We start from the raw sequence: 21747 nt of genomic DNA on the forward strand, positions 1-21747 counted from the left end.
GTTGTACGTGGAAAATTGCTGGGAACAATAAAGATTTATAAGGACTGAATAAACAGAAACGCATAGTTCTCATTTCAACCAAAGAAATAAACTCTAGCCTTCGAGGTGCTAGAGACAATTGGGAACGACCTCAATGGGCATGTGATTATGTAATAATTGTTTGGTAATATGCTGATGCAATTATTCTCTTAAAGAAATGGAAAGTGATAATTAATCATTGTCTTCCTTCATGAACAGATATCTGGATGAGCTTCTGATCCTTATTAACTTGTAAGTGGCAAGCTCACTTGCAGGTAATCACTGTAACTGTCTTATAGTTTGTCCCTCAAACTAGTTGGGAGAATAAGGGGAGTAAGGACAAGGAATACCAAGCAATCTCTTCCCTTCCAGGTTTCCCTCCTTGCTGTCTCCATCCCAAAACTCCTTCCCTAACCTGACCACTCCAACACTCAGTGAGATTATGGTAAGCTGAGTTGGTGGTTCCAGAAGGTGGACCCAAGTGAGCATTGTGCCGTCCCCGAGGATCAACGGACTGCTTACACATGTGATTATCAGAAGGCGTGCCTTATTTAACATGAAACCCCCTTATATTGTGATGTTGCATCTGGTATAGGTGGGGACATTGTGATGGGGTTTAGAACACACTGGGGGTGTAATGTAATATGATGGTGTCCCAAAGGTATTTTTGTCTACTTGAATGTATATATTTGTAATTTAATGTGTAGTATTTAGTGGAGTGGGTGAATAATCAAAACACATTTCCTTTTTAAAAGAAAAAATACTGACTGGAAAACAATGTATTGAATGTTGTTGTTGTGTGTCTGCGAATTGGGTTTAATAGCCCACACCAACTTCACTGAGTAGACTTTGGATTGCTCTGCTTCGCTACCCTGATAGAACCACATGTTACAATGGGGTACTTGGTTCTCAGTAAAAAAACAATTGTTGACCTATTACTTGTGACGGACTCACATCCTGTGCAACTAATAAGCCCATTTCTTACAGGTTGGATTACTAATGACTCGTCTACCCTGTCTGTTTTCTAATTTTTACCATGCCTTACTGGAGTCTGTCTCCACCGCTGGATTCGTGTCATGCAGCTGCCACAAAGGAGACACCAACAGAGGCAAGGTAAGTATAAAAATAACTCAACAGTGGTTGCTCTGTGCATTATTGAGTGTAAGTGTGTGAGAGTGAATGTGTGTGTGAGTGAGCGAGAATCAGTGCAAGAGTGAGAGCGAGTGTATATGTGAGTGTGTTTGTGAGTGAGTGTAACTGAGTGATTGAGAGAAAATGAGCATGAGTGAGTGAGGTAGCCAGTAACAGTGTGTATATATATTTGAAAGGGATGTATGTCACTACAACGCACACTTTTACAACGCATACCTTTACAACGCATTTTTTACAACGCAACATCCATTACAACGCATTCCATTACAACGCATACCATTACAATGAAAATTAAAAAACTACATTTACACCGCATTCCATTACAATGCATAATACCTTCACAACCCGTACCATTACAACGCATACCATTACATTGCATGTTTAGGTAAGTATTGGATAGTGTAGGGGTAAAATTTACTATTCTAACTCCAGGGGGTGCAACAGTAGGGTAAGTGTTGGATAGTGTAGGGGTAAAAATTAGTATTCTAACTCCAGGGGGTGCAACAGTAGGGTAAGTGTTGGATAGTGTAGGGGTAAAAATTACTATTCTAACTCCAGGGGGTGCAACAGTAGGGAAAGTGTTGGATGGTAATGGTATGCGTTGTAATGGTATGCGTTGTAATGACTGCGTTGTAATGACTGCGTTGTAAAGACATGCGTTGTAGTGGTGTGCGTTGTAGTGTCATGCGTTGTAATGGTTGTGTTGTAATGGCATGCGTTGTAATGGATGTTGCGTTGTAAAAGTGTCGTTGTAATGGTAGTGCGTTGTAAAAGTTGCGTTGTAAAGGTTGTTTCCCATTTGAAAGCGATGAGTAATGTAGTGTGAGTGAATATGAGTCAGTTAGAATGTGTGGAAGTGAGTGAGAATCAGTTAGTTGAGAGTAAGAGAACAAGAGTGTGATATATAGTAAGTGTGTCTGTGTGTAAGAGAGATACTTTTTTTAACACAAACTTTATTAAGCTTTTCGGATTTTTCAGGCATATTGTACATTTTGGAATACTTTTGTTACTTTTTTTTTATATTCCAGTGTACATATGGTCTCATAGTTTCATACACTTATAGCATTTTCTGTCAGTATCAAATAGCAATTTATATCCACGTTAGTTATGCATTCACAAACCAATTGTATTGCAATAATCGACAGTAGTGTGTTTAACTTTAATTTTGTATCCTCCCTTAACACCCCTCCCACTATATAATCCACCCCACAAACAGTCCCCCCCCAAAAAACGTTGCCGCTGCGATTTATTCACCCCCATGCAGGTGTATAATACTACGGGGTAATTGTTACAAAATATATATGAATATCCATATAAATTCATTTGCATGTACTTCCAAAGAGTTCATGAGTATATAAGATCACATTAACATGAGGCCTGGAGCTCAAAATGGCTTCCTTTCTGACCTTGACTGGACAAGCTTCAACAAGCTATTCTGTACACCCTTACAGGTCACCTTGCTTGTCTTGACTACATGATATGCAAATGTTACACATTGCAGAGCCTGCCTTTCTGGTCTGCCCATATCTGGCTGTTTTGCATGGTGCAGACATTGCACATCCATGCCAGCCATATTTGGCTTGGTGCCTTATTCTAAGTTCCGCTGACATGGCATTGCATACAGTATATAATACCTAGAAACTTGTCACTCTGGGAAGAAGTGGTCTGAGAGCCCCTAAGGTGACAGATCTGACTTCTTCCTTGCTAATTAGCAATGATGCATGCTTTTGGTACCATTTAATAAAGTTCACTTTGTTTCTGAGCAACCTGCTATGTCTGGAGAGTTTCATTCATGATATGCTCCTGGGAGGGTGCCAGTATTTCCCTATCAGGATGGTGTCAGAAGTGGGATATATTGGAGGGCTGTGATGTCACCAGTTGATAAGTGAGATGTAAGTTAAATAACTAACTTGCCTTGCTGCAAGTGACCTTTCAGTCTTTCAAATATGTATTTAACTCATAGTATTAATACAAAGGGACATTGACTGGCATTTAAAATAGACAGGGGACTGTAGAGAATGTTTTTAAAAATATTCTCTGTATCAATAAACTAATTGGTATGATACACTGCAGGAGAGCCTGGGTTAGAGAATAATGTATGTGCGTCTACACATATAAGAAGTAGTTGAAGCAGGTGACTGATAAGTAACTAAGTTACTTTATGTCAATAAATATTGACAAATGGCTAGACTCTTTGGGAGTTTTATAAAATCCATTTCAGGAGAGCTCTGCTAGGAGGGGGTATTAATTTTACCCACAAAAAAGAAACACTCCCAGAATATAGTGAGTGGAGCTTCTGATTTGCTGGTTGCACCGGAACACAGTGAATAATTTTGAAATATGCATAGTTATGTCATGGATGAATAACTGCATTTGAATAGGTTATTGATCTTCAGTACTGAATATCTATGTTTCATGATTTATATAAAAAAACAAATTAGGCGCATTAGTGCTTGAGAGAGGGAAATTGCCCTAACACTTTTTCCTTTGCAGGAGATATTTTGAATTTATCTTTCAGGGTAAGCGCACATTGTAAGTACAAAGCAGACATCACAAGACAGGATCTCAGATGAAAATAATGGTAAGCGCACTAGAAAGCTGTTTAAAAAACCGTCAGGAGAGAAAAATTCAAATGAAGGTAAGTAAAGTATTATGGACGGTGAAGCAAGTACAAAGTAGGGTTGGAATGCCCTTTTGAGTCTGTGCAAGCCTAAGTGACTCGCGTGTTTAAGAGTTTGCACCAATTCTTCTAAAATATTCTCATAATGAGGGGTTGAAAATGTACTCTTGACAGTGGCAGACATAAGTTCTTCCAGTGTTAGGAAAAAATGGTTGGAGAAAAAAATGAACTTGGAAACATTTAGATTTTCACATGAACAAATCTACACATGCAGAGTTGCTCATGGAAAAATTCAGTTCACAAATATTTTCTAGGAGTACTATTTCTTGGCCTATATATGCAAGGATATACACCATGAATGCACTTTTTGAGACTTTGTTTAATAAGTGGGCTTTGAATTAGGCCTGGCGTTAGCCATGACTTTTTGTGTACATCAAAAGTATGCCCGTCACTCTCTCTCTCTCTATCAGCTGGCATCACTGTGAGTGACTGTATTCTGCTCTTGCACAAGGAGCATATAGACCCACAAAGTAGTTTTGTACAGTGCACAGAATTCCTTTTGCAATGAGTACTTTTTAGACCAAAAAACGATTTTTGCTTTTGCCAGTGCTTGTTAGAATGGTGAGGGCCCAGCAGCTTCAACACTGATATGGGTTTAGAAAAACAATGCCTAGAAGAAGGCATGCATTGAAAAATAAAAATAAAAAGACGGATCATTCTACATAGCCTCACTGGAACTACCAGTGGTGGTGCAGTCAGAATCTGAGGTTTCTTGGCAGCTGTTAACCCAGGACGTGTCAAAAGGGCAGAAAAGGTCAGCAGAAATAGATTTGTAGGAGTGCAGGGAATGGTTTGGTAGAGACGGACCTGGTTACCTCAGTGTGTATTTAAAACACATTTTTACATGATAAATGTAAAAGACTGTTCCTAGGAAAATGCACTACTTAGAAAAAAGTAGGCCTCATAGAAAAAAACGAATTTGTGTGTTTCTACAAAATTAGGACATAACAAATATTAAAAAAGACATTGATGTGGCCTTAGATACATGATATTAAATATTAAAAGGCTTTCACATTAATTGGTGGCTGCTCAGGGTGGCTGCTCAGAGGATGTGCTGCTGTAAAATTAAAAATGCTAATAGATTTAGACTGGTTTGGAATATTTAGCACTGTTGAAAAATATTCTGCGCAAAGTATATAAAAATATATATTCAGATTTTGAATGTGCACATTAAAATGTATCTCCAACTGGTTAAACTATGTTGTTGCACCACATGAAAAGTGTGGATATTGATTTATCTAACAACCCAAATATTAGTGACAAACTTAAAATGTAGTATGGCTTAATGGCTGCAGTGTCAAAAACAAAGGCTTTCAAAAGAAATGCAGAGTAGATCTAGAGACCTGCATTTATGCATTTTTTTTTTGCTTTCATGCACAAGAATACTGGGAGAAAATTAAAGCATTCTGAAAAGTGAAATATTTTGAGCCACTTTTTAGGTTACTAGAAAAGCTTAGTACACAAGAATAAAAAATAAATAATAAAGATCCTACCTTAAAAGAAAGATATATGGGCGTGCTGGCGCGGAGCAGCAATATTTTTCAGCCATGCTTCTTGAGAGATACTTTCAAATGTGATCGTACCTTTTAAAATATCACCACGGAGGCTCGGACCCTCAGTCTTGCTTCTGGAGAAGTTCCTTCAACAAATAACACACATAGGGAACGCCTTGGAAGAACAGCTGCTAATAGGTTAGAAGGTCGAGGTCCACATTTAGAAGCCTAAAAGGGCTCAAGAGCAAGGGCTGTCTTTGACATTTTTGACCTCTTAAAAAGTTGGAAAGAGGAGATGGCAGCACAGGGAGAGAAAACGAGAAGTTTACTCTAAAGAAAGAACTATATGCACTCGTGCTAAGGAACAATGCTGTTTAAATATGCTATTTACTTCCTCAGAGTTTGTTAATGCCCAGTTTCTACATATAGGGGTGATAGTGTTGACACAAGTGAAAACTGTTTCAGGTTTTCTACTTTCAAAATGGAGCAAGGTGGTTAGCTCCTGTCCAAGTTAAGGGTCAGAAAAAATGTGGTTGCTCTCTCCTTTTCTCAATCTCTTTTGAGCCTGTCTAAATTGTCTATGAAATAGCCATGAGACATTTAATCGGCTATTCAGTAATACTGTTCTAAAAAGTGTTAGCATTGATAAAATGAATATATATGCTATGTTACTGCCCATTCAGACTGATGTTTTAATAAGAGGATAAGTAGTCTACATTGCTTTATACGCTAGTCTGTGTAAATAAGCTGACCGTGCTTATTAGAGCTGATGTTGCATAGTTTGGATCATGAAAAGTAGAACGCAGGAAAAAGCCCATGTGTTCCTTAGCAAAACATAAGTGCATGGTCCTAAGAAAGTGCTTTTATTAAGAGAAATAATTTTCAGAAGTGTCTGCAGTCCTGTACAAGGAATATGAAGTCTGTCCACGCAGGGAGTTTTGAGCATTTTTTGCTGAGGTTAGCCACTGTGTGTGTGTGCACAGGGCTGTGTTTGATTGAAGGGGGAACATATACATTTTCAGTAGATTTGTTTCTATTTTGGCCTACAGCAAATAAGTGTTAAGCAAATGCACTGCTTGTAATGTTGAAGAGTAGTTTAAACAACTTAAAATTCCTTCATATTAATTAAATATCCTGATTCTACCATTGTAGGGTACAACACTACAGGTAAATGTACATTTTGCTCTAATGATGTCTAAATATATAATGTGCCTAGGGAAATTAGGGTCCAAAATAATTCTCAATGCATGGTAATAATATTAGGGATGTCACATTAGCCTTCCTGGAACAACATTGGACACCAAAGATCTGTTTAGGTACCATTAGCTAAAGGATAAATTACATTGTTTTAGGAGCAGATGGGGATATAACTGTTTTTTGAGAAATAATAAATTTGCAGGAGATATACAGGGTGGGTTTATTCCACTGAATAACATTATCAAGGGGTACAGCGTAAATACCAGAGAGTAGATAAGAGTATGGTATCAGTTTTATTGTTGCACAGTGTATCAGGATGAAGATATCAGACATGCCCAAGGAGAATATCATGGTTCCACTAAAGTGGAAGGTGTTTCCACTAATGTGGGAGATAAAGGGATACATTTCACAACTTTAATATAAATAAATATAATTTTGCAACAGTATATATATATATTTTTTTAATAAATGGAATTTATTCACAAATGCCTAATGATAGGTTAGAACAAGCAAGTACTGCTTACAGCTTCAGTAAGGATTCTCTGTTTTACACAACCTCTGTAGTGCATGTATGGATGTGTTGAGAGATGATGAATGATGCTGTTAGACTGCAGTTTGTTACATATGAAAAGGAAATGGATGGATGTACACATAACTAACAAGAAGTTTATAGATATAGGGAACAGAAAGGTTGTGGATGAATATATTTATTATAAAGTTTTATATAGCGCAAACTTGATACTGAAGGATATAATGCCCTCACAACAAAGTGATATTTAAAGTAAATAAAATAAAAAAAATTTAAAAAAAAGAGAGAGGCTGGTGAAAACATGCTGTCCCCATAAAGTGATTACCTTGAACTTGTGGTCCCCTTAGAGCCTGTTGTGCCTGACATCAGTACAATATTATTATTTATACCTGTAGAGGCAGAGTATTTCTCTTACCTCAGTAGGTTTTAGCATTAAAGTCCATCCACTGGGTGAAAAAATCCATCATACTGAGATACCAAATCCACTATGTTCACTGTGAGTCCCAATGTCAATGCGCAGGCAGTAAAGAGAGACTTGGGCCACCTATGCCTGGAAGGCGGTACATTGTCTTGCAGTATGCTGATAACCTCCGTGTGACCTCTCCATCACTTGAGGCCTGTGAAAGCCTGTGACAAGAGACACTGTAGCTCTGCTGAACTACCTCCAGGAGAGAAGAGAAGCCTCATTGTCAAAATGCCAGTGCTGCCAAAATGAGTTGACTTACCTGGGTTTTGTGATATTCCAAGGTACCCGCAGCATATCACCTTACAGAATTAAATTCAGGGCATTCAGCTCCTGCCCACCAAGAAAGGAATGATGTCCTTCCTGGGGATAATGTACTACTGCCACCAATGGATAATGAATGCAGATGCTATGACTGTTACAAAATGAACTTGCAAACTGTTTCAAGAAATTTAAAGAGACATTGTGTACTGCAACTTCATGGGGACTGCTGGACTGCCTGACTACAAACTGTCTTTCCATCTCTGTTTCAGAGCAAAATAACATTGCAAATGAAGTGATGCTGCCAATGATGTGCTGACACAGCTGGAAAAGAAAGGCCTGTGGGACACAACTATGTGACTTTGCTTTCTGCAGTGACTAGGGGTCAGCAGCTGTGATGGTGGAGAGGATGGCTCTCATTGTGTTGGACTATACCTGTATTGTCTAGGTGCCATATCTGGTGCAGTGGTTGCTGTCTGGATCGACACAACATTTTCCTGCTAGCAGGCACACAGGTTATAATGGCACCATGTAAAATGCCCACCTGTTAATTTGTCAAAAGTATTACCTGAAATAGGTTATTCTGTTGAGATCCATTCTCTTAGGAAAAGATAAGACCCCAAGTAAGTCGGTGTTGAGATTGTAGAAAAGGGCACCACGCCAAAATTAGACACCATTAAAAAAGGTAGACTATAGAAGTGGTACACTGATGGTTCCTCCAGCAGACTGATAGACACTGATTACAGAGCAGGGTATGCCATAGTGATAGACACTGATTACAGAGCAGGGTATGCTATAGCAATAGCTGAAGTGCAGCTCTGCTTCTTGGAACATCTACCCAATAAGATGAGCTGTTTGCTGTGACAAAAGCATGAATACTAGTCAAAGGGTAATACTGTTAACATTTAAACTGACTCACATTATGCTTTGCAGTTCTTATTTGTGGCCAGCTGTGGAAGTATCACAGATTCATAACAGAAACAGGGCGCCTTATTAAAAATGGTCCTTTATTAAGGATCTTGTTAAAGGAAATACTATTGTACACTAGGATAGCGGTAATAAAATGTGAAGAATACCCAGGAGCTAATACTAAGTTAGCCAGAGATGATGCCATTGCTGACACAGCATTAAATGAAAGCATGTTACAGCCAGTGCAGATGGGACTAATGAAAAACATTCCAAAAATACAGCTCATTCAGAGACAATTGTTGTAAGCTAATGTAAAGGAAGCACAATGGTCTGCAACACCAGATGAACATAGAGGGAGGATTGATGATGGATGTGAGCTGAATAATGAAGAGAGTATAGGCCTACCAGGATGAGATAGAAGCCCGTGTCCCTTCGCAGTATGTTACTTCCCTTACAAGACTGGAGCAGGGACCCTCTGATATTGCACAAGGGAGGATGAATGTGCAGATGCAAGTTGCTTCCCAGTGAAAGGGTACCTCTGATATTGCACAAGGGAGGATGAATGCGCAGATGCATGTTGCTTCCCAGTGAAGGGATTTAAATATTTGCTGGTGTGGGTGGATATGTTTTCAAAATGAATGGAGGTGTATCCAACAGGGAAGAATAATGCAGCAACTGGGGCGCAGTACTTCAGTAAAGCCATCTCTGCAAGGTTAGGACCCACTAGGGCATAAATAGAGATAAAAGGGGATCACTTAGTGACTACATTTATGCTGAAGAGGTTATATCTGGGAATAAAGTATAACATGCATACCCCATACCACCCTCCAACTTGAGGCCAGGAGGAGTAAATGAACTCCAAAATAAAAAAATAAAAATAAATTAGTAGTAAAAGAAACTGATGGAACATTCCTGAAAGGGCCTGGTGCTCTGAATTTAGGACTACCTGCAATGTGGCAAGGACTTCTAAAGTGATTATGGATACATGGTCATTGCGAGAAAAATAAAAGCTGTTTCTTTTAGTTCTAGGTGGACTGGACCACAGACGGTGAACAAACGCCATGAATAGATTGAGGGGAGAAGATACAAGGCAGCGCCCCAACGCCTGAGAGGACGGTAACAGAAAGAGATGACCATCTGTCACCAGAGGACCTGAGCAACACAGCAGTCAAGAAGAGGACAGACCAGACCATTTCCACGATCCATGAGGGCCCATCATACAGTGTCAGAGGGACACAACATCTACATCTACTGATGCTGTTGAGTGAAGTACACATGATCGTCTGCACCTGCACCTGCAGAAAAATAGACTGAAGAGGACAACGCAGGGCAGGTCTGTGACACAGCCCCTGAACAAGACGACTGCGGACCAGGAAGAGAAGAAGACGACCGCTCACTGCGTGCCTTTAAATCACTGACACTTGCAAAAATGCCCAGGAACTGAGTAAAAAGTGTCACTGTAGCACTATGCATTGAACAGAGAAAATATTTGTTGGACACTTACTGCTGGTATCACAACAGCCTGCTGATATAATATTGATATCCTCAAGATGTATCAATGTGACAATATATGCATTTTATGCAAAGACTGTGTAATGCCATTCAAAGATATGTAACTAATGTTTCCTACATATATAGACATATATATATTTTGGTGTTACATTAATGTTGGATAGGTATATCCAAAAGGGGGGATTGTTACAAAATATATATGAATATCCATATAAATTCATTTGCATGTACTTCCAAAGAGTTCATGAGTATATAAGATCATATTAACATGAGGCCTGGAGCTCAAAATGGCTTCCTATCTGACCTTGACTGGACAAGCTTCAACAAGCTATTCTGTACACCCTTACAGGTCACCTTGCTTGTCTTGACTACATGATATGCAAATGTTACACAGTGCAGAGCCTGCCTTTCTGGTCTGCCCATATCTGGCTGTTTTGCATGGTGCAGACATTGCACATCCATGCCAGCCATAGTTGGCTTGGTGCCTTATTCTACGTTCCGCTGACATGGCATTGCATACAGTATATAATACCTAGAAACGTGTCACTCTGGGAAGAAGTGGTCTGAGAGCCCCTAAGGTGACAGATCTGACTTCTTCCTTGCTAATTAGCAATGATGCATGCTTTTGGTACCATTTAATAAAGTTCACTTTGTTTCTGAGCAACCTGCTATGTCTGGTGAGTTTCATTCATGATATGCTCCTGGGAGGGTGCCAGTATTTCCCTATCAGTAATCGCGTTCAATATCGGAGGGAAGGGAAAGGCAAACGGGGGTACGAGGGTGGAGATGGAGACAACTACATGAGTCAGAGTTACTGTAATATTGAGAATCAGGCATTATCTATACTCAATGTATCCTGGGGATCCTCCAACATCTCCTCCGTTTCTGCTTTGAATTACTCTAACAGTTGTGCCCGGTCTAGGGAGATTGGTCTCTTCCTCAGCCCTCTATTTTCCTCACATCGGAGCGCTTCCCGTTCCGCCACAGCCCATAGAATAACTTCCTCCCCCCCATTTGCCTTCTCGCGGTGCTGTGCGGGGCCGGATTTCCAGCGCTGTGTGATCAATCTTTTAGCAAGCATCAGGGCTAATCCCGCTAAGCGGCGTAGTAACGTTGCCTTCTTGGTGAGAGGGAACAGGCCCAGAAGGCAGGCCTCTATAGTATCCCAAGGAGAACGCTCCGTTAGTAGTGATAGGCTCCAAGTGACCTCCAAACAAAACCTCCCCAATACAGGACAGGACCATAACATGTGAATAAAGTCAGCATTGGGATTAGAACATTTTGGGCAGTCAGAAGAGGCAGTGGTGTACATTTTCTGTATTGCCATCAGGGTGAGGTAAGCCCTGTCTAATATTAATAGCTGTATTGTTTCCAGTCATAAATTGCGGGAGACCCGCCTAGGGTGTTCCAACACTAAGGCCCATTCTCTATCCTCCAATTCCCTTACTAGCACCGTTTCCCATTTTTGCAGAAGCGGCTGTAGTGGAGTACCCAGATGTTCCCTTAACCTTCGGTATAGCCAATTAACAAGGTGGCATCTATGCCGCATTATGTGAAGGGCATTCAACAATTGAAAGTTAGGAGGTTCTCTCTGTTCCACCAACTAATATTTCCGAATGATTTGTGTAATGCTGCATGCATAAGGAATAAGGTTTCTGGTACTGAATTAGTGCGCACAAATTCATTACGGGGCATTAGGTTACCATCTAAGAATAGGTCACCGACCGTCTCGGTACCAGCCTGTATCTAACTCCTTAGGCGAGCCATTGACAATATTCCACGTTTGGTGGTTCGGCCACAGAGTGGGATATTTGTGGCATATGGGATAGGTACCTTTGCATATTTTTGTGCCTGTTTCCAATAATGTATTGCTATATGCAGGAGAAAGGGGGGATCTTGCATCTTTTCAACACCAGGACATAACAGTGCTTGTAGAGTTCCGCACCACAAATGGTCAGGAGAATATCCTATTTCAAATAAATTATGACCCGCCAACCAATATGCTAGCCATTGTAGTTGCCCACTATGCAATATGCCTTAAAATCAGGAGCATACATACCGCTCGCAGTACTCGGAAGCCGCATCTTGGCCAATGCTAGCCTATGCCAACCCGTTCCCCAAAGTAAAGATAATAACAAGGGATCTAGTCTTTTAAAAATCCATGCCGGGAGAACAACAGGGAGGTTCACAAAGTGATATAGTCTGGGCTGCATGACCATTTTAGACACAGCCAAACGGCCCACCACCATTAATGGCAAGGTATTCCAAAATGAGATCTGGGAACAAAGCAAATTAATAGTTCTAACCATATTCTCATCTAGAGTGTCTGCACTGGTCCTTTAGATGTGTATTCCTAGATATCTGAATGTTCTGGGTTCTAATTTGAACTACATCTGGCCAAATTGCAAATAGGGTCTATGTAAGTATCGAAAAAGGAATACGCCACCGATTTTGAGGCGTTAAGGTAAAACCGGATATTTCCCCTAACCGTGAAAACACGGCAGCCATCGATTGCATGTCTTTGTTCAAATCTTTAAAATACAGCAGCATGTTGTTTGCGTAGAGTGATACAAAATGGATTATCTCACCTATTGGAATACCGTATGGGACCATAATATGACGCAGATGTTGTGCTAGGGGCTCTAATGCTAATACAAACAAAAAGGACGACAGGTGGCATCCCTGGCGTGTTCCATAATAGACATGATATGTGGACGAGATAGTTGTCCCAGTCTTGGTACGGGCTGTAGGGTTGATGTAGAGTAATTTTACCCAACTGCAGTATTCTGGGAGTAGCCCAAATTTGGCCAATACGGCCAGCATATAAGGCCAACTCAGGGTATCAAAAGCTTGGCATACATCTAGTGATAAACATCCAGCTAACTGCTCTGATGCCGAAGCTGCATATATCAAGGCATGCAGCTGGCGAATATTTAGTGAGGTGCTGTGTTTGGGTATAAACCCACATTGATCCGTGTGTACTAACTAGGGAAGTAAGGGGAGTAGTCTAGATGCTAAGATTTTACTAAGTATTTTGTACTCAGTATAAAGGATTCAATAGGTAGCCCATCCGAACCGGGTGTCTTATTACTGGCTAATGCCTTTGTAGCCATACGGACCTATGCTGCAGTGATCGGAGCTGCCAACTCCTCGACGTTTGAATCAGAAATAGTGGGGAGTTCAATATTTCTAAGGAAGCAAGTTGTTGCTTCTATCTTGTCTAGAGAGGGAGCAGTGTACAGATTTGTGTAGGGTTCCTGAAAGGTTTTATTTATTTCAGCTTGAGAAGTGATCAATGTGCGCTGGGCATTATATATCGCCAGTATGGGAGTGGGGGCTTGTTTGAAGTTTAATCAATCATGCTAACAATGTGCTAGCTCTGTCAGCTTCAGCGTGCGTGCGAAGTGTGTATGCGTTCAAGTCGATCGTCCTTAAACGTTCTAACAGTTCTGCATATTTTATCCTGGCCTCTTGTAGGTTTTCTGCCCCGTCCGTGCTTACCTGTGCTGCCACCTCCTTTGCTTGCAAAATATCTTCTAATTTGGTTATGTTTGTAACTGTCTCCCTCCTGAATCCCATTAAGGACCCCATCGAGACTCCCCGCATCGTTACTTTAAAAGCCTCCCATTCTAAGAATCTGGTTGTGGCTGTGCCCTCATTTTCTTCAAAATATGTGGTTATAGCTGTAGCCAATGTGGCGCGGAACACCTGATCTTCTAAATATAGAAGTTGCAACCGCCACGTTAGGATAGGCGCGGGGGAACGGCCCCAGTTTAGCATTAATTCTATGAGATTATGATCTGATATGGTCTTGCCCAGATAAGTTCACTGCTTAATGGTCGGGTTAAATCTGGTATACAAAGGAAGTGGTCACACTGATCCTCATGTAAAGCGCTCTGATACCTCCGGGTCTAGCCAGCGCTATAAAAAAGTCTTCAAATAAATAAATAAATAAAATCCCTGTTCCCATTGGGTCAAAGCAGTAGCTTATGAGTAAGCGTTAGTATTCGACAAGGGACGATGAGAGCAGTCTAGGTACACATCAAACACTGCATTCAAGTCCCCACCTAATATCCATGGGTATTGAGACCAGTCTGAGAGCGCCCGGGACACCCGTGATAAAAAAGCATCTTGGTCCACATATGGAGCATAAATGGAGCCCAACACCAGCTGTTTACGGTCCAATGCCCTCCGTATAAACACATACCTCCCTTGATCAACTATCATACTCTCACTGAGGGAGAAGGGGATTCCCGCCCGTATCCACATTGCAGCCCCGTAGAGAAGGCGGAATAAGCTGTTGCATAAAATTGACCCCTCCAGTGTCTCTGTATAGTTTCTGATAGTAGTAGATGTGTCTCTTGGAGATACACTATTTGGGCTTTACGGCAGTGTAGTTGTGCGGCTATTCTATGCCGCTTGTGAATCGTTCCCATTCCCTGGACATTCCAGGATATGATAGTATAAGATTTGGCAATCAACATCTTCAGGGCACATTTATAAAAAACCTCCCCAACCCACCCCCGCCGCCCCAGACCCCACCTCCCCAGTTCAACATCGGACTGTGCGGCAACGATACAAACAATACAACTTTATTCAAATGCTGGGTCCAACAATCTAATATCGCTCGACCAAACTGTGTAAGAAAAGTCCACATATTACACCTTAAACAGTTGCTGTCGCCTGAGGGGGAGGCTGCGTATACCATTCGTAACTAAGACAGTACTCAATGAATGGGAGTGTCCAGAACAGGCCAGGCCAGGGGATTTACCAATCCATCACTTTAGTTTGTTCAAAACATTATATCTATATACTATAGTAATGTATATACTGGCTAACATGACTTTGGGGTCATTTTTAAGGCCTACGATTAAGCCTCGACATCGCAGTCCAACTATTTGGAGACAACCTTCCATGTTATGCACAATCGTGTCACCCCAAGGGATCGTTGCTGAGTTGTGTGAACTCTGATGGGAACAGTGCAACACTTCTGCCCAAGTCTGAATTCACATTGTCTGAAGGACTTGTGCTAATAGGTGAACGAGAGATACGGAGGGCCGTGGTGGATCGGAGTGCCTCTTGCCTACCTTCCATCACCTGCTGATGAGGTGGAGGACTGGAGCCCGTACTCTGTGTGAGGAGACCCCTCCTGCGTGTCCGGGGGGAGCGCTGTGATTTCGGCTGCTTTGATTCTAAACGTCTGGCAGACAATGTACTTGGGAGCTTCATGTCCAGCCAGTCTCATGCACTGTCCGACGTGTCGAAGAATAAAGAACGCTGGTTATATATGATTTTCAATTTTGCTGGAAAAAGCAATGCAAATGTAAGGCCCTCTGCTCGCACCCTAGCTTTAACTTCCATGAATGAAAAGCATTTACGCTGCACAGCCTGTGTGTAGTCTAGGAATATTGAGATTTTAGCCTCTTGTAGCGGGCCACTGTCTCTTCCCACCTGCAATAAATGGTCTTGATAGCTGTAGTTAAAAATCCTAGCCAATACTGGGCGGAGGTTGCACCAGTTATTGGTCGATGCATGGGGACTCGGTGGGCTCATTCAACAGTAAAATGCACGGACAGACCTGCAGGGGCCCCACTAGTTTTCAACCATTCTTCGATGTAGGTTGTTGGGTTAGGGCCCTCTGTTCCTTCCGGGAGGTCTACGATTCTAAGGTTATTACGCCAAGCCCGACCTTCTGCATCATCCGCATGGGCCTGTAGGGATTTGATTTGCTGGCGCATTTGGCTTAACTGTTCTTTGTGATTTTTCACCTGTGGTACTATTGTTTCTAAAGTTTGTTCTGTGGTCTTAACTTTGTCAGCTAACTTTCTATGATTGTCCTTGAGCAAGTTGAGTTCCACTGAGATCGTACCCAATCGATTTTCAATCATGGATCGCGAATCTCGTATCTCTTTCAAGATCGTGTCCAGTTTATCAACTGGAGGATTAGATAAGGCCCCTTCCTCTGCCTTATGTGAACGTCTGGATGAGTGCTCTGAAGGCGGCGAGTGTGACCGAGCCCTCCCGGATCTGGAGGCTGTTCTAGTCTTCTCTCTGCCCATGATTACAAATGAGCAGGGTGATTAAGCGGTACTTGACCATACGATGGCTCAATCTAATCTCTTCATCCACCATATGCTCAACTTATGTTCAATTGATGTCCGGGCCTTTTTTTAAAACGATAAGGGATCAGCGTCTCATTCCAAATTTACAGTTTGCAACTGAGCTTATGTTGATGTGGATCGTTGCGGGAGCCCACCAGTGTCCGCCGCTTGATACGTGCTGCAGGGATGCCCCTATTGTTTGATGCCTCAGTGGTGTCGCTCCACCCTGTGTTAGCCACTGGGGAAGGCGTGACAGTGTGTCCAAATGCCCAGCTTCATTACTTTCTTTTGTGCGCCACCTCGGTTCTATGCGTTCTAAAAATCTGTTGTCTCGCCTCAAGAACATCACTCTGACACTTCCACAAGCGGATCCCACCCGTCCATGCTCCGGGCCCAAACTGCTCAGTGTCCCAATCGGCCTCCTCTTCAGATATTACCACCCTGGGCCTCAGCAGGGACACGGCGATGCGTCCCTCCCAATCTCAGACAGAGAATCTGATGTAAAATAAAGGTACTTACAATATGCAGAGATGAGGGTATTTATGCCAGTGCCCAGTTTTGGCTGTAAAGCTTTCCCTCATAAGGAGCTCCAACACAGGCAGGGAAGGAGGGGTCCAGGCGGGGAGAAGGAAACAAACTGGCTGCTGCACCACGGGATCTCCATCTCTTCTTGAGACGGTATCACTATTCACTCCCGCTGCGTAGGAAATCTCCATCCGGGGCCCAAACATTGTGATCCTTAGTAGACCCCACCAGCAGGCCCCACATGGGATCCTGAGTCCGATATGGGGCACCTGACGCACCACGCTATGTCCTCCCCAGGGTGCTCATCTCAGTAAGGGCTCCCAGCCCATTCAGCGATCACCAACGGAGGGCCAGCTCCGATAACCTGTGGCGCCCACTAACCTGCAACTCTGGGCTCAGCAGGAGGGGCAAGTAGGAAAAGAGAGACGGCCTCAGGGACCTCCGCGGTATTGCCCAGCTAGTGTTCCGGGCCTCCGCCCGCCTTACAGTCCCTCCAGGGGTAGCCGATCTGGGTCACAATCAATTTTGGCCACGACAAAATGCCCCCGACAGGTCCTCGCTCCAAACACAGTTCCTGGGGCCCAACAAGATAGCAACGTATTTGAATCCGCTACCCGGGAGTAACGTACACTGTGGGGGTGGGGGGCCACAGTGCGGGTAGACTCCACCAGTTTGGTGGTTCGAACAGCACCCCCCCGGACACAGTACTGCTGCCAGCAGATGAGGCGAGGCAAATTGGGGGGAAGAGACAGCCCCGCAAATGGCAAGCGGACATCTACACTGTTCAGTTAATTCCCCCCTCGATTGCACCGTAGTGCCAGGGGCAGCCTGACCCACAGCAGGCAAAGCAGGTCCCAGCAGATTACAATGGGGTTTCTTTGGGCGACGAGCTCGGGCATACGCTGCTGTGCCGAGATCCGGGGTCTTGTTTTTGTGTGCTAGCCGCCTCAAGGCTTCTCCGGCCGGCCAAGTCCCAGGAAAGGCAGCTGCGTTATAGGACACTCCCACTCCTTAGGCCCACCGCCTCACCGGAATCCATTGAAGTTCGAAACTCGGTCCCTTGGTCATCCCGGCCTCTCGGAGTGTCCGATTCTGCATCCCATCTGTAGGCAGTTATTCTCCTTTGTCACTGCGAGCACTCGGATGAAGCAGGGAATGTCGGATTTTGCACGGATTAGCTACCCCGGCCCAAAGCACGTCGCTGAGGCGACCACCATCTTGGACTGGAAGCCATGCCCCTGTGTGTAAGAGAGAGAAAGAGTGAAAATCGATGACAGTAAGTATGTGAGAGTGAGCATGTCTGATTGTGAGTGTGATTGTGCATAAATGAAGATCAACTAAAATTGGTAAGAGTGAATGATAATAAATTAGATTGAGGGAGTGGAAGTGAGTGATAATATGTATGCATTTGTTTGTGAGTGGGAGGGGCCATGTGAGTATGTGTAACTGAGAATGAGTGAAAGTGAGTGTTAGAGAGAATGAGTTAGTGAGAGAAGGAGAGGGTGCGTAAGGAAGTGAGTGAAGTACTGTGAGTGTGATTGAGTTAGAGCGAGTGAGGGGGCATGGGAGAGAGGAAGTGTTAGAGTGAATGTGTGAGTGTCTTTGTGAGTGTGTGTGTGTGAGTGAGAATCAATGAGTGAAAGTGAGATCATAAAAGAGTGAGAATGAGTTTGTGATTGTTTATTTTGTATCATTATATTAGTGTGAGTGAGGGCGAGTAAGTGAGAACAAATCAGGGAGGATGAGTGAGCGAGAGTGTTTTGTATAATAATGGTATCTATGACCACCTATTGGCACTTATATAGTGGAGGTAATTCTTATAAGGCACCCATGACAAAATGAATGCCTTGGCATGTTGAAGTTAATTCTTTGAATATGAAGGGACCCACAGCAAAATGCTGGTACTAGAATACTGCAGGTAATTCCTAGCCTGTGGGATGGCAACCAGTGCATATGTGGAGAGATGGGGCACCATGAAAAATCCTGGCCCTGACATACTAGAGTCATTTTTTGACATATGGAGCACTCATGACATATGGGCATAATGAATAGTAATGTTCTGGCACTGGTATATTGTTTGTGATGTTTGGCATAAATAGGGTACCTGTCTTAAAAATCTGGCTATGGCATACTAGGAGTAATTCTTACCATATATCATAGCAAATGTTGAAAAAATGGGTCAACCCCTCAGGGGTATTAGGCTTCATTGGCACCCCATGAAAGTATTGGAATATGTCTTTAGTGCCACACCAGACCCTACAGCTTTTTTTTTTTTAGAAAATTCATTTGAAAAATTGTGCTCTAAATGCACTATTTTAACCCATGTTTTAAAAAAATTCTCGGGGAAACCCCCCACCCAAACCCTCCACAAGGGTTTCAGGAATTCAGGTTTGCTTTCTAAGCATACTTAATGGAATTCAAGCCAAGTATTACTCCCTATCACTTTCAAAGATCACCAACAGACACTGCAGTTGACTCCTCACAGTTCGGATTAGTGGTGATCACATTCACAAACCGGATCTTTTGGATGTTCCACCCACTAGTTACACTGCTTCTTTATTCCTCCTGGACAGTAACTCCTTCTGCTGGGCCAGGCACAGGTCTTTCATCTCTGAGTAGTCAAGCAGACTTCTTCAAGTGATGCCCCTTCTCTACTGTGAGAGTGGCTATTATGTAGGCCCCAGACCTGGATCAAAGTAACTCTTTGAGTACCCTTCAGGGCACGGCTTTCTTTCATCTAGAAGAACTTGGCACTGGAACACGGTGATATCGTTTCTGTCCCACCTTTATGCTCATTTTCTAGACAAGGGATGTTTATCCAATGTCTAAAGTCCAGGTAACGATTTAGGAAGCCCCTTTCAAAGTGATTGCTCACACAGCAGGTAGTCATGATGCTGGATCCAAGCAGGGGTATCCCAAACAGCCTTCTTGGACTATCTTTCCTCAGAAGTAATACAGGAAAGGCAAAAGGGCAGGACTTGCACAGGAGCTTACATACTCCTAACAACAGATTCCGCAGTCTCACCACCACTTCCCTACCATCAACCAAATGGCAGTCCTGGGGAAGGGCTAATCAGCAGTCCCATCCTAAAATATCCTTTTGAATTTTTTAAGAGTAGCCTTATCTCCATTACTACACACTTCAGTGACTGGGGCTCCTTCCTTCAGCTTCAGGAATGCAACTAAAACACTTCCGCTGTCTGGGGAAGCTGTTTCCCAGCCTCTAGCATAACTTGTGCCATATTGTGTCAGAGCCTCCCACTCGTGCCAGAAATCAAACTCTCACCATGGCCTAGAGTCTTGCTAGCCTACATACATGCACTCAACATGCACTCAAGGATACCAGTCAAAGGTCTGGGTGGCACACATAAAGATATTTACGTGAGTGGGGCTGGTAGGATCCACTGCTCCTGAACCAAAAATATTGTCAGTTCAGTGTTCTCAATCAAAAAAATCAGTATGCTATCACCATTGATTTATGTTAACTCAGGACATGAAGAGTAGTAATATGTCAATAAAGAGGACATGCTAGGTGTGTCCTTCCAGGTCACAGGATATGTTCTAGGTCTTGTGTTCACTATGGACAGATTTAGGTCTCAGGATACCGTTATACCTTACTGCTTACCTTCTGATATGAAATCATCAGTACTCAAGATTCCTTGTTTTAGAGTGTGGTGATGCAGGGTGTTAAGAATGTCATGACGCTGTGGTTGACAGTTAAACCAGTGCTGGTTGCGGAGGAGCTCCGGTGTGTGTGCCCTCCACCCCGTGCACCTCTGTAATTGTAAATAAACTTACCCGCTTCAATCTACACACCCAATTGGGCCTACAAAATGCTAGGCTACCAGTTTCACATGAAGATGGGACACTGAGGAGAGGGGTACATGCTTATTTGCCATCAGTTATGTAGGTTTTTGTTTCACTGTTGCTGCTTTTACAGAGTAGCAAGATTAAAAAACATAATATCTGCCTCCTTGTCGTTAGTAAAATAAGAACTTTCTTTTTCAGTTCTGGTTAGGAAAATCTGCATTATATCTGCTGTGGTGATGGCCCACTTTAAAATGGTACAAGCAGCTCATAAAATCTTAAATGCTTAGATTAAACTAGTGCCTCATTTTAAAGTGTACCCTCAATCCATTTCTTCAAGTTTTTCCTCGGACATATTTAACCCTTATGTTATTATCAAACAAAATAGGGAGGTCAAGTTGATCATCATCAGAAATGTGTTAGGCATTACGAAAAAAGTATATTTTAGTCTGCAACAAAGATCTAGCGGCATTAGATTTCAGATGAGGTTTCCTGGGGGACAAGATGGAATATAAAAACCCATAGTGGCTGTTGCATAAAACATCAAACACATAAAAGGTAATGGAAAAAATGCTTGCAATAAGTCTAACCACTGGTAATTGCTTGGGGTAGCATTTCACACCCGGTTCTTTTTACAACCATGCAATTAAATTTGGACCCAGCCTTCTACAAATCAGTCTTGACCCAGCCCTAATAGGAACAGCCAATCCTTACTGAACTGGCAGTTTGGGCTGGACTGTTCCAATTTTAGCAGGGTCAAGACTGATTTGCATATGGCTCATTACAAACTGAGGTGGCATGGTGTGCAACATAACGATGGACTGGGATGCGGCCCCAAGTAAATAACAGTGGCTGTAATTAATTCTAGCATTCTGTCCATCACTTTTTTTTAAATATATTTCAGTGCGATACCCTAAGTGGGATGGGTAGACCCAGACATGAGTCCCGTGCACACTGTGCTGCTGGCCCCAAGCAATACCTTACTGATGAGCCCGAATGAGGGCAAAACCTGTCTAGGATTGCTTGTGTTTCTGTTTACAGGGGGCCTGGACTGGCAGTTTGGGTTGGACTGTTCCTACTGGAGCAGGGTCAAGAGTGAT

General features: G+C 42.7%; 1 protein-coding gene across 7 annotated transcripts in view; it reads left to right on the plus strand.

Annotated features, from left to right (window-relative positions):
• LOC144763405 (uncharacterized) overlaps positions 1 to 21747 on the plus strand; it is a 78863-nt gene that overhangs the window by 31617 nt on the left and 25499 nt on the right. For 2 of the 7 annotated variants that reach the window (XR_013596217.1, XR_013596216.1), the window contains 3 exons: positions 1006 to 1131; positions 3664 to 3689; positions 9726 to 10878. Coding sequence is in view for 2 of the 7 variants with exons in the window: in XM_078648978.1 (XP_078505104.1) it covers positions 1018 to 1131 (114 nt within the window). In the remaining 5 variants the exon portion in view is untranslated. Of the gene's footprint in view, positions 1 to 1005; positions 1132 to 3663; positions 3752 to 8065; positions 9677 to 9725; positions 10879 to 21747 lie in introns of those variants that run through there. The other 5 variants (XM_078648978.1, XM_078648979.1, XR_013596218.1 and 2 more) reach the window with 4 other exon arrangements.

This window comes from Lissotriton helveticus, chromosome 6 (assembly GCF_964261635.1).
Source record: "Lissotriton helveticus chromosome 6, aLisHel1.1, whole genome shotgun sequence".
Classification (NCBI taxonomy): Eukaryota; Metazoa; Chordata; class Amphibia; order Caudata; family Salamandridae; genus Lissotriton; species Lissotriton helveticus.